This window comes from Varroa jacobsoni, unplaced genomic scaffold, assembly GCF_002532875.2.
Source record: "Varroa jacobsoni isolate VJ856 unplaced genomic scaffold, vjacob_1.0 scaffold_778, whole genome shotgun sequence".
Taxonomy (NCBI): Eukaryota; Metazoa; Arthropoda; class Arachnida; order Mesostigmata; family Varroidae; genus Varroa; species Varroa jacobsoni.
The window spans coordinates 281,258-299,787 of record NW_019213680.1 but is presented as its reverse complement, the minus strand read 5'-3'; the positions used below and the strand labels follow the sequence as shown (position 1 = coordinate 299,787).

The following is an 18,530-nucleotide window of genomic DNA, read 5'->3' as shown; positions in this document are numbered from 1 at the left end:
GGGTAGTGGGTTAGGTAATAGGTGGTAATTGCAACGATTCAAATGTTGTTGTGTACTCGTTTTATAGTTTTTTTTAATCTAAGTGATTGAATCAGATTATATAAACTAATTCACGACGGATTCATCCAGTTTACTACTAAAAGTTTATGCTTCCAGACTAATTAATATGTTCAAATCGACCCCGTAAATCCGTCAGATTGGGCAGATTCTTAGGAAGCCGCTAGAGTTTTAGTCTGGGGAAAACTATGCATAATATGATGTTAATTGAATAAATATTTTTTCGGAGTGGAGTTTTTCCCGTAAAGAGTAAGATGATTATTTTTAGCAATTTACTTGACAGCCCTTAAGAGTGAAAAGATCAAAAACGACTAAATTAAAGTTGACTGTCGGAAACATTATTGCATGGGCCATTCGTTGTAGCACTATCTTACGATTTAGTGGTAGAATGGTGATTTTTGCTTTAATAGTTGGGAATCAATGAACTATGATTCACCTTTGTTAAAATTTTTCAAATGAATAAATGTGAAGATAGTATCTTTTTCTCATAGTGGGTAATTCGGGTAAGCTGATCGCATTCAAAGATTCATTTGACAATCGCTGCGAATTTCTCAAAGGTTTATATCCGACAGTTATTTGCCTTTATTGAGTCTACAAAGTGGGCACAATGCGATTTTTCACACGTTGCTGTTTAGTCGCAGAATGGTGATTTTTGCTGATATTCTTGGAACGTGTTAAATGCTAGAACAGGACGATGGTAACCGATTAACGGCAATGGATATACGGGATACTTGACACATAATAATCGATTATTGAAATATTTTAACATGATAATGGAATCACTGTAAATTGTAACGGACGTTCTATAATTTAGACTGCCAGTCATTAGAACAGGGTAATGAAATAACTGCACCGGCTAACAGAGTTTCTGAAGAAAAATAATAGATTGACTGAAGTATAAAAATGAATCACTGTAATGGCATAACTGTAATTGTATAACGAAGCTGGTGCTGCAGGATTTAAAGATAATTTTAACCGGATAACCGTTAAGGTATAGAAATTGAACTGAGACAACAGCGATACAAATGAGTTAAATCAAGGACAAAACAGGTGCGGGGCGAAGGCTGCAGGTCTATCGAGTATTAAGCTAGAAGGTGAAACAAAAGAATTTTCTTTATAACCTTTATATTTTCTTCGTAAAGTGCGTGGTTGACACGCGGATTCATGAAACAAGGAATGGAAGCGATACCGAATATAAAATCTACATATTAGATCACTTTCCGACACGGTCGTCCCAATCTAAATAACTCTTAACGAATTCGCTCGCAGGCGCAGTTGAATTAACTAATTAAGCATCGTGATTCAGATCAGAATAAAATATTTTCACTTCGCCGGCCTAGGAAATAAAAAAAACTCACCCTCTTCTCTTACTGCACACTTTCGCGTAAAGTAATCCATCTAGCTCTAATATGTTTAGTCAGTCATCGACCAACATCAATCGACATTTGGCAAATAATTTATTCTTCTGTGACTCGATCTAAGCATTGTTAAAAGCTCAAGTTACCGGAGCAGTAAATCGATATAATCTCCACATGCAAAAATATATGTCAGTCACTGATCTGTTTAACTTAATAACAAAAGAACTGCAGGAAATGAGTACTGTCAAGATGAGCAAAAATTTTCCTTTAGTCATTAATAGCTGCATCGCATCATTTATAGTATAAAGGAAACCCTGTTTTGGAATATAAGGATTGCTAAGTGGTACAAACTCTTAATGTATAACCATCTTCAACGTAAAAATCTGAGTATTATAAATATAGGCTTCGTGTAAAAAGTCTAACAATTTTTGCAAATCTATATGTAAATCTTATAAGAACTTCTTATAAGAGGTTCAGCATTACACGTAAACCATCATTAAATTGTTGTTCGTTTTATTAAGAAATAGAGAACCCAATATGAAAATTGCACCAAAAACGTACCAAAAAGTATCCACGGTCTTTCTGCCATGTTACTCAGATCATGAATATGTTATAACTATTTAATGATTGTAAAAATGTAATGTTAAAAAATTTACTAGAGTTAAAATTGTAAGGTGTGCGTGACAGCCATGGACGTATGCTAGAACGTGACACCGTGTATTTTTTCTTCTAGTTTCTCCAGTTAGGAATTCAGGGTCGACCTGCTTTGTTGCCAATTAGGCCATAGAGTGTTTGCCCACAAATCAGAACAAGTTTATCAAACTACCCGGGACGTACAATCCTGCCTTCTATTCTCCGTCGGCGATGGGGCCAGAAGTACAGACTCCTTACACTATCTGAAATATTTCTGGGTGCCGACATAACTTAAAACACACCAATATAGTCCATTGAAAGCTGCAGACGTCTTACAAATAGGCTTCCTTGATGTCCGAGGCCGGCTTATCTCAATGAATTATGGAAAAAAAAGCCTGAGTGTGCTTATTTAAGTAACCTACAGGTCCTAAATGTTAGAATAATTTGCACTGACGTACACTCTAGAAATGTTATTGTATATTGTTAATCTATAAAGGCTTTTTTTTCAGTAGATATTCATTTGGCTAAGTTTCGCGATGTCAAAATAGGAAAGCATGATTAGAGAATATCGAAAAAGATATGTTATATATTGAACTTTCATATTAAACTCTTTTGTTCAGAATTGGTGTTTTGCTTATACTGATTAATCTGATGCTGCCTTGTCACATTCCGGCATACTATTAGTTAAATGAAAACAGAATTAGTTTGCCTTTTTTGTATAAATACATCATTTGCAGTGGTTGTCGTCTGTCAACCCCTACATTTTCTCATATTTTATTGTAGCTTGCTTCTCGCATTCTCTTTATATCAACAAGTTTCTCTCACCCATACTTTTCTCACCCTTCTGGCTACTACTATATCATTATCGCATCTCCAATTTTTCCATATCTTCCTTATAGTCCTTTTTCTGTTTATTGTATCATTTTTTCATGCTTTGTGTTATCATTTTATCATTTGCTTCTGTCACACTTCGTTCCCGCGGAAGGGCGGCCAACAAGTTGTCTTTCGCGCCAGTTCTGACTACTTTTTGCTGGTCACCGATTGTCTCTCCTCCGTCATACATTAGTTTTGTGTTCGTCCTTCTGTGTAAACGCATGCGTAAACGTATTTCAATTTTAACCTATCCTCGTGCTTATTTCATCCTAATACGATGGTCCCTGCAACGAACTCGAGATAGCATTTATCTGAGACACCCTGACACCGCTATTCGCACTAGACCCCCTTATTTTCTAGCCTCAGACATGAAAATAATCGTTTTGATATAGAATAGAAGGTGAAAAAGACTTGTAGTCAGTCGTTCGTTCACTCAGTGAGGCCTCGAATTTTCGTTTCAGGACCCTTACTTTCTCCTAGAAATTTTCATTCTATACTTCCACAGACTTATGCCTACCATGTGGTTATCTAGTATCGTTCCAGTTACCGGTTTCCTCTCAGAGTTAAAGACCGCACACGTCGTTGTTGGCTAACTTTTCTGCTGGTTCCTGCTTGTCGCGCTGCGTCAGCTGTATCAACTTGAAATCAGACATCTTTAGAGAGTTCACTTCACCCCTTGTAAGTCGCACGTCCGAATAATATGCGAAAGGATTATGCTGGCATGATTAACGTTGTCTAGAAGAAGCGATAAGATGGATCTACTCACTGCGTACTCGCAGTTTCACCATCGACTGCAAACTTGAAGCACTTATCCAGTCTTCTGTGGTATCGGCCCAGTGAATTGTTACTAACCATTCTATAGTCTCTACCGTAACCGTTATCTGTCAACTGTCACGAAATCATGGAAAATAGTTTCCCGGTGGTGTTACTTTAGATCTGCATCAGAGGATTTGCTTTAAAGGTTAATATCTAATTTTCATTTTATAATTGTCGTTATTGTCTACACGGCATGTTTGCTTCATGTACTTAGAAAATATACTTCATTTCTCTCTTTTGCTAATTTTAAAGCGTCTTAAAGTACGCTTTATTTTCAACACCATTGTCGGCATTTAGTCACCATCGTCGCTAATTTCGATAGTAATAGTAATAGTCGACGTTTCATAAATATAGCTGTATTAATATCCGCCTCATTCCAGTTACTCTCCGCACTACCCACTGCTGCTTAACATGTTTTCGGTTATAGTTCTCTTGATGCAATACCTATATGTGCAGTTTCCGCTCACTTATCAGCATACTCCTAGCTTTCCACTGGCTTTATTACACTTGACTCGTATTCCCTATAATTTTTTTTTACTGTGTTGTACCATATATGGTATTGATACATATCTGTTACTTACGTTTATATATATTTACTACAGTGTACACTCTTGATAATTCCAAAATGCCACCCGCTTTTTATAGTTTGCTTGTTCGTCGAGCTGTCAAGCTGATTTTCGCGCATAGAAACTGCATGGTGAGTTGTTGTCAGCATTATATTGTTGTTCTTCAACGTTCGATTGTTTTGCTCCATCCATACCTAGGTATGTCTGCGTTCGTCTAAAAACCTCTCCTCCTGAATTTTGGACTACTTAACCTCGCCCCGTATGAAGGTATCACATCGTGGATCTAACGTCACTACAACGACACAGCTAGAAGTGACTCGGGCGAAATCACTTCTCCTGCTTCGTCGCTCATGTTATTGTTGTTATCTCTGCGTTTCTAGGACTGTTTTTGTTACTGCTGTGTTGTTGAGCGTATAGCCGATAGCACTTTCGCGTGCAAATCATATACCAACTTGAACTTACCCATTTGGGGCTTATTTGATCGTCACTTGATATTTTTCCCTTATTATTCCCTTAATATTTTCACCTTCTCGAATACAATCAACGTAGTTCACTACATGTCACCTTCTGCTCGCTCGCAATAGTACTGTTCCATTGTCAGTAATATTGATACAGCATTGTCAATGTGGCAATTAACTTTCACATTCCATCAACTTCACTTACTCTTATCCCATTATGCATCGTATTTTCAAGCTACTATCGAACTAACTATATCGCTCAACATCATTATTTCTAACAAAATTCTTTTTTTCTCAAATAACAAACACCATTTCTGATCATAGATGCGTAGCCCATTGTTCGGTGACAGAGTAGCATTTTAGATCATCTATATTACTGTGTTATGCATAATAATTATTATTATTTCATATATAATGGTCATCATCATTACGATATTCAAGCGGTAAGGTGGCACGCACAGCATGCTCCGGACGTCTATTATGGCCATACCATACCGCACCAAGCAAGCCATCAATTAATCGATGTTCCTTTAAACAACATTCTCATGAAGCGGGTACATTTTGTAAGCCTTCTTGCACCCCGCTGGATCTATTGACACTTCTTTCGTTTTCCTCTTATGCTCGGGTATTGATGTTGTCGCTGACATCCACGAGAGACAATATCAACCTTATACTTCTACTACCATCGATCAAACAGATTCTATTGGCGACTTGTAAATTCTATCATACTATTACGATTAGCAGTGTTCCTTGTATGCTCTGAAATCCTCGTCGCTACAAAACATCTACGCACAACCGCGCGTTAACTTCATCATAAACTTGATATTATATCGCATCGAGCAGTGTATTTCGAAAAGAACATTGACTAATTATTAGCAATGCATTTCCACAAGTTATCCTATGCATAATTATGACTTACGAAACTGCTGCAGTTTTCGAATGTTATACTCTGGTAGCAATGCGTTTTTCTTACGAATCAAGTACGAACCTGAATCGAGTACGTTACTCTTAGGCACACATGTTATTTTCCTTCCGTCCTATCTTGATCCCTGCCAAGGGGCTCTCCAATAGCAACATGCGCAAGATCCCTGCACTATCGATGTATTTATGTGTCGACCTGTCCAGGAGGGCAGCGACTCGTGCTTGAGCGGTGACTACTCTCAATGTCAGGAATAATCTAGTCGTTGATCCATAAACGACTTGGTTGGTATATTGCATTGCGTTTTATCTGTTTGTTAATAGTTACCATCGATCGGTGGTGTGCATGCAATCCGGAAATTCCCGGGAACGACCACATTATTTGTTTCTAGCAACTTAACTATAGTGAACAAGCTTTCTATCGTTATTTCAGAATGAAAGGACGCGTAAGCAGCGTCAGATCCAAAATCGTTGTTTTGTGCTGTTCAAAGTATTAATGAAAAATGATCAAGATCGACTTTTTATATACACGGACTACGTTTACTTTCTTCCTCTGGCTTGAATTCCTTATTGTCACCGTCCGTCAGCAACGTAAAACATACAAGAAGAACGAATCGAACAAATCCGTTGTTATGACCACGTCATAGAGATAGCGTGCGCCAAACCAGCACTCCGAAAAAAACTTCCCTATATGTTTGCACATTTCCGCACCGGCATCCCCTACCGAAGTATTATTTTGAACCGTAAGAAGCTGCCCCCTTTTTATATTATTGTTATGTTTTGTTTATCAGTCTTCAACATTTTTCGAGTCATTGTCTCATCACCTGTTGATCGTTCCATATTGTCTGTTACATCTCCTATTTATCTCGTACTCTTTGATTGCTTGTTCTCATCGTGCTCTCAGTCTCTTTATCGCTGCGTAGCTTTCACAAACTGTCTGGCCGTTTTATGAAACTAGAACGTTGTTCTTCTTCTAGCATCGTGTCGTAGCATCTTGTAACCTTACCCGTTTAGCCCCACTCACACAGCACCAACCTTACGAATCCTCCCCTATCCTTCTCGCTCCCAATACTACAGACAAAAGCCGCCCTTTAACTCTAATCGAACTCCATATATCATCTTACATTTCTCGAAGGGTAGTATGCTTCCGTTGAGAATAAACTAAGGTTAAAGAAGCTAACTACACCATCGACCTCACTTTACCCTTATTGTATATGATAGATTCATAGCCTTTGTTGCCTCCACCGCGGCTTCGTCATGTTCCCACTTGAATCATTGTAGATGTCATTGCGGCCATCCCTGATTGATCCACCTGTCGACGTTGGTGATGGGCGATGGGACGTTCTTATGATACGCTCTTAAGCGGACCGAGAAGGGTGTTTACTGACGACAGCTTTACTGAGTAGGATACTGCTGCTGGGGTGGATACGGGGGCATGGGCATTGGGCCTGCGCCGGATGGGCCTCCCTGCGGCATTCCCATCATCGGATATTGCTGATAGTATTGGCCATACGGCGCTGCTGGCGAATACATCTGGTTCATGTAATCGCCGCCCATCTGATTCATCTGGGGATGATATCCCCCGTCGACGCGTCCATAACCCGTATACCAATAGTTCATCTGGTAGGGATCACCGTAAGGGTAATGTTGTTGCGGTGGCTGTTCCTGCTCTTTTCCCCAGCTACATTTAACTGGTTGACCACCTAGGTCCTGGTTGTGTCGAGCGACGATAGCCCGGCACGCTGACTCCTTCGCACCAAACTTCACGAACGCGTAACCTTTCTCTTTGAACACACGAATGTCAATGATTTCTCCGAACTCCTCAAATGCTTGACGAAGAGCGTCTTCCGAAGATGCAGCCGGTCCTAATCCACCGCAATAAACGGTACAGTTAGTTGGCGATGACTGATTATAGACTTCGTCATAACTCAGATTTTTGTGATGACCACCATGGCCGCCGTGTGCGAGAGTTTCATCTTTCTGCATAGGCTTACGAGTAGCCCAGTTTGTGCGAATCGCGCGACTGCCTAACCACGAACCATTCATCATTTGAATTGCGTTTTCGGCATCTTCTTTGTTCATAAACGAAACAAAACCGTAGCCTTTCGACTTTTGTGTGGCCGAATCCTTGACAACACGACAATCGGAGATTTCACCGAAGGGCGCGAATGCCTCACGAAGTTCATGCGTCTCTACCTGTGGCGAGAGATCACCGACGAAGATGTGATGGTGTTTGGATGTGTCCTGTCGATGATGTGCCTGGTTGTGCTGGACCGCGGAAGAAGCCCAGTTGACGCGTAGCTCCTTGCCGAGACACATTCTCTGGTTCATGGCAGTCAGTGCAGCGCTTGCGTCCGTATGATTGACGAATTCGACGAAAGCGTACGGATCGCCACCGGACTCTGTGATAATCTTACAGCCTTGAATAGGGCCGATTTGACCAAACAGTGCTGCCACGAGCTCATCCGTGACGCCCGATTCGAGGTTGCCGACGTACAGCGTGCGCGGCTGGTCCACGTCGGCCGCTCCGCCTGCTTGCGACATCTCTTTTCCCGGCTCAGTAGACAATTTCTGGCAGGAAAAGATAACGAACGGACTTCTACCCAACAGCGACAGCACGTAAATAAACTGTCACTACACCGTTGGGCTACTTCTCAGAGTTGCAACGAAGAGTGAGACTCGCCAATATTTTGGGTTGGCAGCTTGCAATCCGATTTACTCGCTGGTTCGTGTCTTTCAGTGAGTATGTCACCGAAGAACACGCAAACAGCCACCAATGATAGGCTCTAGGAAGTAACCGGCCACTCTAAGTCACGCACTTCCACGTTCACAACAATGGTGTACACGCTGATAAACAAGCGAACCAAGAGGTAGATGGCAGTTGGTAAATAAAGTAGTACCAACGTTTCCTGCATAAACAATGATATGCTGTCGGTTTCGGTAGAAAGCGAGCTGGTAAAAATTAACCAGCTTTGTTTTCTGTCCAGCTGGCGATGGTGCGATGCAGTAAACTCAAGAACCGCCGAATGGTACAAAAGAGCACTATGAAGTGCGTTGTCGAAGTTTGTAGTAGTCGTTAGTCGTTGTAGCTGCTGCTGTAGCGTTATGTCAGTCGTCGTTGTTGTTGTTCCCGTTGATGTTATCGACTGTTGTTGGCCACTGAGTCCTCCAGTCAATGTTTAATAATCGTCAGCGGTCATAGTAGCAAAACACTGGAAGTAGGTATGTATAATAGCCAGGCAGTCACAACATGGTACGGGGTAACAGCAGCAGCAGCAGCAGCAGCGGCGGCGGCGGCGGCGGCAGCAGCAGCAGCAGCAGCAGCAGCAACCGCTCTGCTCTGTAGTAATAGTAGCAGCAACAGCGGGGAATTGATACGGCGACGACAAGCACGACCACAGCCGGACGCCACCGCTAGACGAAGGGCCACGACACAACTTTTACGGAAACGAGACGCACACACATACAGGAGCGAGAAGAGAAACGCTTCCAATAGCAGCAGCAATAACAACAGCAGCAGCAATCGTCGTCGTCACAATCGCACTCACTGATTTCTTTAATAGGCTGAGCAATCGACATACAGGCACACGCACGCACTCATGCACGCCCGCACAGTGCCGCTTGCTTCAGCACTTGTTGGTTAGCTGCCGGCAGCTGCACGTGAAGTTGTATGTGAAGGAATAGGAACGTACGCGGGAGGGGGCTGGACAGGGCAAACACTCACGCTATAGGCACAGGTAGGTGGAAGTCGTCGGTTAGTCGTAGGTACTCGTAAGCCGGTTATTCCTATCGTTTCGTTTTGGGAACGACGAAATGTATGTGAGTTGTGGATGCCGCCTGGACTTTTTGGTCACACGAGCGGTAACATTGACGGGCTCACACTGGATAGAGCTTCGACAGACAACACATGCATCCCCACCACAAAGCGCCGCGAATCTTCTGGCCGGCAGCCGGGATCGGACCAAGCACAGAGGATGTCGTCGCTGACGACACGGCGACGGCGCTTGGAACAGCAGTAACAGGAGCTTTGGAGTCGACTGAACCTGAGCCAGTAGCGGCAGACAAACGTTTTTTGGGACAGACAATTGTTGCAGTTGATTGTACGGTATTCGCAGCAACTGTAGTAGCAGCAGCTTCTACTACCAGCCACAACCACTCAAGCCAACTGCACACGCAGTAGCAGCAGCAACAATCGGTCAGTCAGCCAGCCAGCCAGCCAGTAAGTAATAAGTAGACTTATTCTTGTAGCGGCAGCAGCAGCATAACCGTACGGTCGTCGTCGGCACCAGAGGCACGGCTGGCGGCTCGTCAGATCGGCTCTCAAAATCTAGTAGTATTCAACTAGCGCTCGGCGGCGGCGGCGGCGGCTGCCAATGTGGTAGACAACGACCACTACACCAGACAAATGGCAACGAGCGATGAGAACCGACGACGGACAATACAGACAGACAATGGTGGGTCGAGCGAAAAACACAGCAGACACTTACATACACAGGAACAACAATGACGATCGTGGATCGCCAGCCACGAAAACAGCAGAGGAGAGCCTACTTTCGAGCTGATCGTCAGCCCGCCGGTCTGGCACTACCACCGTCGCAACGCAAGTAGCAGACGCTCTCACACAAAATGGACCCGCTGCTAGTCGTTCGAAAAACGCAGCTGAAGCGCTAACAGAGCCAAGGCTGACACCGCCGCACGGGATCACTCACTAGCCACCACTCACGATCTTATAAAAGAAGCTCAATCTGGCCTGTACACTATGGCGCTAGCGATGGGCGAAGTGGCGTTGATAGTAGCTTCGGCTTTATCGACCACGCTGACACAACGTGCTAGTCACTAATCGTATTTGTGTCGCCCTCCCAGCATACGACAATCGACCGTTTATTGTTTACGAAATTTCTATACAACGTATGAATCCATGCGGGTATTTTCAGTTTTTTGTTTTCGTCCACATCATGAAGATGCGCATAGTCTCATCTTGGTGCGAACTGCGGCGATCTTATCGAATTGAACCTTCTATGTGGAACGGAATTTAACTAGGCAGCTTCGAAACGGGTTTCGGTGGCGCGGGAAGTTTAAATAGCATAATTCGGTTGCGTTACGACGGTGAGTTTTTAGTCTCCTAAAAGTTAATTGGCTGAAAACTCAGACTAAAAAGAGTACAAAAATAATCTTTTCAGTCTTCTCTCGTTACGATAAATTACATTGTTGAAATAAAATTGAATCACGTCATCCTGAGATGATGAATAAGATCGTACGCCCAAACTTGAAAATGTAAACATCTTCCGCACTTGCGCAACAAAAATCATCTTTTGCAGAGGTTAAGGGAAAATTCAAAACAGACACTGACGTTTGCTGCTAAGGTGTTTATATGGTACTGTAGGACTCTCGCCCACTATACCGTAAACCACGTATGTTCGGGCTTGTATGAGCTCTAAATGTTTCGAGTTTTACATCCGACACCGTCGTTAAGCATTCTATTAGAATGATAGTTTCTAGCTCATAACGAAGTTTCTACGCCCGAATTCGAACTTATACCATCACGTGTCCCTAAGATTAACAGGCAGACACGGTACCCACTAAACCATCACAGGAAAATATATTAACTAACGCAGAGTATGTGTCCAATTAGTAGTGACACCGTAATGTGTACATTGAATCCCAAATTTCCTTTTACGGTCTGCTATAGTTTAGCGAACTTCATTAAGCGTCAGTCTACAAAATTAATTTATTCATTAGCTCTCAAATGACAGAACCGAAGCCCTGAAAACTTCTTAGATGAAGATAGACTTCAAGATAAAGAGACCGAAGCCGATTTATTATTAATAAGAATGATTATAAAAATCCTTCAATTAAAAAATTCACTTTTATTTACTACATTTTATAGAATGCCAAAGGTACCTCGTTTACATTGCGAGCTGATAGTATCTAAAGGATTAGCACACTGCAGATAGAAAAGTAGCGCGATTTCGTTTCAACGAAAAACTAAACATCAAACAGCGACTTCTAATCTGGAACGCGGCAAAAGTACATAAGTGCGCTGCGGACAACGACTGCAGCGAAAGAGATCAGAATTTCTCTTTAAAGTAGTAATAATGATAATGTAGAATTATGCCATTTTGTATGTTAGCTTTTAAATATTCGTTTAAACAAAAGGTAACTAACGAATTCAAACCGAAAAATCTATTATTTGTCTAGGTTTTAGGCGTCGTTTTCATTATGTAGCTACGATTGTAAAGGATGACCAAAATGGTTTTTAATAAAAGTGTCTTGGCACTCCAATACTTATGCCCCAGATTTTACATGGAAGAAACATGTACATGTTGCTACTATCAATAATTTATACCCAAGGTGAACTGCTACACATTATAGGCTTAATAATTGAAGGTTACTCATTTTTAATAATGTGCCAAATACTGGATGGACAGCAGTTTTCAACTTAAAGACAAAACATGTTTAAAGTATTATAATTTATTAAAATAACTTGCGTCAAATTGTACTACATATGCACGTTACTATATATACACGGCGCTGTTCGCAGAGGGTTCTTGGTAGGGCCGCAGTGTCCCCAGCTTTATCAATGCGACTCGACCCGGATCCACCAATATAATTTTTTTAACAGTTTTAACAGTTAACAATCGATTTTTGGTCACTGACAACAGACTTATTATAATGCAATCCCATTTCACAGCACGTATACAACAGCACAGTATTGATTATGAAAAGTAAACGACCAGTGAATTAACTATTATCATTATTATTATTATGAATGTTCTTAGGCTACTATAGGATCAATTAATGGACAGCGCTAGAAACAAATAATATAGACCGAGCTGAAACACATTGATTGAATTTTACTAAACCGGTAAAGGGCAAACTTTTTGCATTATACTTAAAATCCTCACCAAAACAAGATACACACTATATGACGTAGTCTAGTTTAAATACTAGTATTTTTGGATTACCTGCTGCTAAATGCGGTCACTTTGCTAGTGTTTTCCTGTGCATACGGCCATAGCTCATGGGTGTGCAAAGTTTTTTTTTTCATTTAGATCTTTACCCAGCATTCATAAATGCACAACTACCACTGTTATATACTGATTTCCATCGAATGTCTGTCTCGTAAAGATCTTACCGAAAACTGATTTCAAGCCCTTCTGGCGTTTCGAATTTCGTTCGCCAGAACCTTATCACAAATCGAACATAGTGTATTTGGTGTTTCGCTAACCATCCGTCGGCAACGAGGACAGGCCTGGTCGTTGCAATCGGTTACCTTAATGAACACAGTAGGAGTGACTTCTAAACAGGTTTCATCTGGATTGGCTACCACCAGGATCGTTTTAGAGCACTGAAGAAAATCAGTTAAACATGAATTTTTTGACAATGACTCTCTTTGAAACTCTGCGAACATTTCAAGCAGGCTATGATTTTTGAGATAGAATGTCACCGTTTGCACTTTCGGTTTCTGCCCGGCTTGTTTGTTAAAGACCTGACGGCACTTACTCAGTAATTCGCCTGCCTCGGCCAAACTTGGATTATGCCACTGCTTTTCACAGCAGTGAAGCGAATCTTTATACAGCTTCATGTTGATGTGCAAAAGCACGTCGGACGTCAAATGGGGCAGTATGGCTGATGTATGACGAACCATAAAGTGCAAAAGGTGTTTTAAGGTAGTACAGGCTGATTTTCTTGCGAGTGACTGCGCCGCATGACAGTACAAACGGGTCTTGATTGCTTGAAAATACTCAGCTGAAACGGTGTTCGTTACGAAGTTCACTAATTCTTGACACACAGCATCATAGCGCATTGCCTCGTACATTTTATTCAAATCGTTGTCCACTTCATGGATCCTATGCAACATCAACCTGTCTAGGCCAAGTAGTTGATCGTAGTCGAGGTTGTCAGCGCAATCAGTACTTTCCACATTTCCGAGTATGAATTTGAATGTATTTCGAAGTTTTCCCACAGTAATAGCACAGTCATCGAGTACGCACTTCGCAGTAAAAATGTTATCAGGCGTGCAAGCGTGTGCTGCCACCCACCATCGTAATACGTCAACACCGTATGTATTTACAATGTCGTTCGGACTTATGACATTGCCCAGTGACTTCGACATTTTACGGCCCTTTGAATCGAGCGTAAAACCGTGCAAAAATATGGTCTTGTAGGGAGCCTGGCCTGTCAGAGCAACACTGGTCAGCAGAGATGACTGGAACCACCCCCGGATTTGATCCCCACCCTCCAAGTATAGATCGGCTTGTCGCCCTTGAAGTACCGTCCGCCAAGATAGGCCACTGTCCATCCAGATATCCATTATATCTTTGCCAAGACTTCCTTCAATTTCCAGCATATTCTGCGCTTCAGGAGACCACCAGAAATCTATTCCTTTCTCATGAACTAGTTTACAAATTTTTTCTATAAAGTTACGACTAGTTTTTGGCTTTTCGCCTACGTAGAACACAGGGATAGGAACACCCCAAGATCTCTGTCGTGATATGCACCAATGAGGTCGTTTTAGAAGCTGATTGATAAACATAGTCCTCGCGGAATTCGGAATTACACTTACTTCCTTTTGGAGTGCATCAATTGCCTTATATCTTAGGGAGCTAAGATCAATAAACCACTGTAGTGAGCTTCTTATAATGACTGGTCTTTTGCTTCGCCAATCGTAGGGATAGCTGTGAACATAATTGTCGATGTCAAACAACATGTCCAGCGACTCAAGTCGTTTAATGATTTGATCGTTGCCTTTACCCAAAACACTTAATCCCTCAAGTAAACTAAAATGGTGATTATAGTTCCCTTTCTCGTCTACGATACATGGATCCAATCGTAGATTATTTCCAATAGCATTTGCATAATCCTCGAGGCCGTGGTTAGGAGCTGAATGCAAAAGACCAGTTCCCTTGTCAGCCGTTACATGATCTCCAAAGAGGAAGACGCCGGCTTTATTTGTTAGAGGATTTCTGTACCCGAGCTTTGCAATACATCTCATATCAACTTCTGCCACAGTTTCCAATTCGCATTTTAAGGCTGCTTGCAGCGTGTCCAGCATATTTCCGGACACAATCATGCCTTCGTTGCTGTTGCGGGTCTTCACGATAACATAGCGAAGTTTAGGTGAAAAACATATTGCTTGATTTGCAGGTAGAGTCCATGGTGTAGTCGTCCAGATAAGTGCACTAAGTGACTCCAACCCCGTAGGAAGGTCAAAGCCTTTGATAGGAAACTTCACGAATACTGCAATACTCGTATGGTTGTTGTTATATTCGAGCTCGGCCTCGGCAAGAGCAGTCTGATTAGAGGGCGACCAGTATACGGGTTTCAGATCCTGAAACACAAAACCCTTCTCATATAAATCATTAAAACCCCGCAATTGCTCCGCAATATAGCATGGATCAAGTGTCTTGTAAATATTGTTGTCCCAGTCAGCCATCACTCCCCATGACTTGAAGGAGGCCATTTGCTCTTCAACTGTTTGAAGGGCAAACTCTCGAGCGATTTGTCGAATCTCTTGTGGTTCCATTTCCTCACCTGGAAATAATTAATGAAAATGTTGTAAGTTATTTGTCTATAATATCTAAAATGATTGGGTTTATTTTCAGTCGGTGTCCTGAGTTAATTGTTCTATCAGCCTTTAATTTAAAACTACACGAGGGAAAATGCTACAGACTGCTTCCTTTAGTTTGATGAATCTTTTTATAAGTACTGTCGTAGATGCATTGTAAATTCATTGTTTGGAAAATAAATACACAACTTTCTAGTTTGTTGCCAGTTCATTTTGTATAATTTCCTTAAAATCTCAACAACGAAAAGGAGATAATGCGAAACGAAAGAGATTTCCGCACAGGTCTTACGTTTTAGGCTTGCTTTCAGAAGACGACATATGCAACTTGTTCCCAACTCGAACTTCAGTTGAAAACAACGAAGCGCAAGCAACGCGAGTTGTATTTATAAAACGGTCAAAATGGTGATCCAAAATTGTATTTTTTGTTTGAAATGAGATGTTTTTAAACTAATGGACAACATAATGCCACCGTCGGTAAATTCGTTAAATAAAAATAATATAAAGCCGTCTCGGGCAGATACAAGCTCTATTACAGCCTAAATACTCTGTTTTAAATAGTGCTTCATGTATTAATTACATATACTATAATGTTGGTCAATAAGTAAGATTTTTAGCATTAAATTACTGTGCCAATTAAAACGCGCTTGGTGCTGTTTCTCAGGAATATAGATCTGCATTTAGAATGTATTCTAGAGATAAAGCCTTCACTATGCAAACCAAACAAAAATCCGCAATGTGCTCAGAACCGTCGGTAATTTTGATCGAGAAACGGATAGTAGTGATGGATACATGGTCTAATCAGACGGGGGAAAAGTTTAAAACTTCTGGTGGTTCGAAACTATTACCGTAATAAAATGCGACGTACCTTTTTTTACAGGAACAGCTTTTGCTTCTATTGGCAGTCCATGACAGTCCCAACCTGGTACATAATCTACCCTGTAGCCAGCGATTGCTTTTTGGCGACAAGTAATATCCTTAAGAATCTTGTTTACCGCGTGGCCCAGATGAACCTGCAATGGTAGAAATATTAACGCAACTTTCAAACGAAAACTTGAATTGAGCTGATGATTTGAGTTTAATAGATGTGCATCACAGATTGGTTTTCGGTATAGATTTTATATTTATACTAAAGATACATATTCAATATCCTTAAATAAGGATACTGTGTAAAAAAATATTGGACAGTGCTCGTCATCATAGTTGAATACTTCAACATGACATTTTTAGCCAGATGCTTTATACATTTGCTAATTCACTGAGCAACGTCAGGGTAGTAAGTAGCATACTGCTACAATCTCACAGGTGTCGTTAAATAAAAAAAAAATAGTTTTGACAAGCACGAGAGATATAACTTAGGTTATATGATAGGTTACAGAGATGTTAGACAGGGTTCAGGCAGTGTTGCATTCTGTAATTTTGAAGTCATCGCCCGACTGATGAAAACGCTCAATTTGTAAATAAAACAGTTGGAAAAAATAATGACAATAAAAGGTCAATTGTAATACTAATTTCTGGTATTCCTATCCAGAAACTGCCTTTTTTTCAACGACTCCGTCTTTATCTCTTAGCTTTCTCTTTACCTGTCCATTGGCGTAAGGTGGTCCATCATGCAAAAGGAACTGCGGTCCGTCATGTTCTCTCTGCCACAGATACTGTGAAGAACAGATACCTGCTTTTTTAGCTATCTCTGCATCATACTGAGTCTTCTTCTCTAGCTCGATTCGCTGCGGAAATGTGGTCTTTGGTAGAAGCAAAGAAGTCGTATATCCGCTCTTACACCTCTTTATTACATGAACCTTCCAAAGCTGCCTCATGGCGCGCGATGTCTCTTTATGTATTAAATCCTATTCTGCTTCTTTCTCGATCTAGCAGTCTTTCGATATTTTAACTATAGGCTTCGTTACAAACGCTACGAGATTTTTAAACTGATCAATAATGCTGCACCGTCCACTTATGTGCTCTGGAGCGCTCTCGTAAGTTGAAATATACAGCTTCAAATATATGCAAAGAAGGTGATCTTTCTATATAAACGGCGTTTTTTATATCTTTTATATTACACCATTCAGTAACATTACACTGCTGTACTAACAGTATTAAACCTTTTCGCTTTCAGTCTCCTTTTTGGCGTGGTGCATCGCGGGTAGATTCGCGCAGTTTGTTTACGAAAATAAAACATCACAGACGACCATCATCGTACCAACTAGATCATCGTCATGTTCGTTCTTTTCCTCCTCGTAGTCAACCGGCAAAGGACGCTGCCATTATTTGAACTGAACAAGATGTCGGTAGCCGTAGCTTCGCTATAGGTTATGGTAATCGCTTAGCCGTCGCTGGGTCGTGTTACTGCTCTTGCTACTCGGCGGAACGGTGATCCTCCGAAATGGAAACCGTGCGGAACAGATTTCATCCGGAAGAGTCTGCAAATAGGCACTGGTAAACTGGATAGAAGAGCGCACGAAGTAGTTGGCAACGCTTTGCGTTGATTGTGCTACTGGTGTCGATACTGGTTGGGGGGTTTTGACAAGCCATTTATTATCGCTAGTTTCCTTCGTGTAGCTGTGTTGAGGGGTTCACCTGTGCCGCTGGTTAGTGTATTGGGTTCTTTGTTCAGTGTTTGTGTGTGTGTGTGTGCGTGTATGAATGCTCATTTAGGACAAATTTTTCTTGTGGCCAGATAGCCATCTTCTGTTGCAATTTGTAGTACAGTAAAAGCTGAAACCTGGTCGGATGTTTTCACAGATGACAACCAGCGAATTTGTATAGAAGTGAGTGAAAATCCGCGCTCTCGATAAAAACGAGCAACCCTATCCTTTACAAATCAGCCAATCTAACAACAGACTGGGAATGAGCGTAAGTTAGGTAATCGATTCTTCACTTTATGTACGGATTTTTGATGTTCATATCGTATATCTGTTAGATAAATAAGTGCATATGATGTATTTGATCTGAATTTGCCAGGAAAGAATCGCATTGGCAGAAACGCGCTCGGCTAAATCAGAGTGGGATTGGTTTATGCAATGCAGTGCAGTGCAGGCAGGCGTTCAGGTGTCTTAAACTTTCGATAGTACAGCTTGGCTGTTGGGTTAGACAAAAAAAAACTCTGGGTTATTTGAATAATTTTAAAATTTTCGAAGACTTTAGATGGCTTAGAAGTCAAGTGTTAAAATCGTATTGAAAAGTGTTTCTTCTCAGGCAACGTTTGTCCATTAAATTAAAAACTACGAAGCTGGTTTTGTATTATAAAAAGCTATGAATTTCCTTTGAGAGTCCACTTAGATGAATT

At 41.3% G+C, this 18,530-nt stretch overlaps 3 protein-coding genes across 10 annotated transcripts in view; 1 reads left to right on the top strand and 2 right to left on the bottom strand.

Moving 5' to 3' along the window:
• Positions 1-1,908: 1,908 nt before the first annotated feature.
• Positions 1,909-10,782, bottom strand: LOC111263620 (nucleolysin TIAR). Its single transcript, XM_022838885.1, has one exon. It carries the CDS (start codon positions 8,221-8,223, stop codon positions 7,075-7,077), a length of 1,149 nt encoding a protein of 382 aa, XP_022694620.1. The 5' UTR covers positions 8,224-10,782; the 3' UTR covers positions 1,909-7,074.
• A 744-nt stretch (positions 10,783-11,526) lies between these two features.
• Positions 11,527-17,423, bottom strand: IleRS-m (Isoleucyl-tRNA synthetase, mitochondrial). 3 transcript variants are annotated; one of them, XM_022838876.2, is made up of 4 exons: positions 17,337-17,423; positions 16,828-16,899; positions 16,113-16,257; positions 11,527-15,213 (listed from the first exon to the last, which is right to left on the bottom strand). In XM_022838876.2, the coding sequence occupies exons 1-4, from the start codon at positions 17,421-17,423 to the stop codon at positions 12,827-12,829; spliced, it is 2,691 nt and encodes an 896-aa protein (XP_022694611.1). In that variant the 3' UTR covers positions 11,527-12,826. The 3 variants fall into 3 exon arrangements, with proteins under 3 accessions (XP_022694611.1, XP_022694612.1, XP_022694610.1); XM_022838877.2 differs by having other exon boundaries at positions 17,347-17,393; XM_022838875.2 differs by lacking the exon at positions 17,337-17,423 and having other exon boundaries at positions 16,828-17,074.
• Positions 17,424-17,546: 123 nt separating this feature from the next.
• LOC111263615 (oxysterol-binding protein-related protein 3) overlaps positions 17,547-18,530 on the top strand; it is a 28,447-nt gene continuing 27,463 nt past the window's right edge. The window contains exons 1-2 of one of the 6 annotated variants that reach the window (XM_022838856.2): positions 17,692-17,832; positions 17,987-18,106. The gene's annotated coding sequence lies outside the window, so the exon portion shown is untranslated. The other 5 variants (XM_022838858.2, XM_022838859.2, XM_022838854.2 and 2 more) reach the window with 5 other exon arrangements.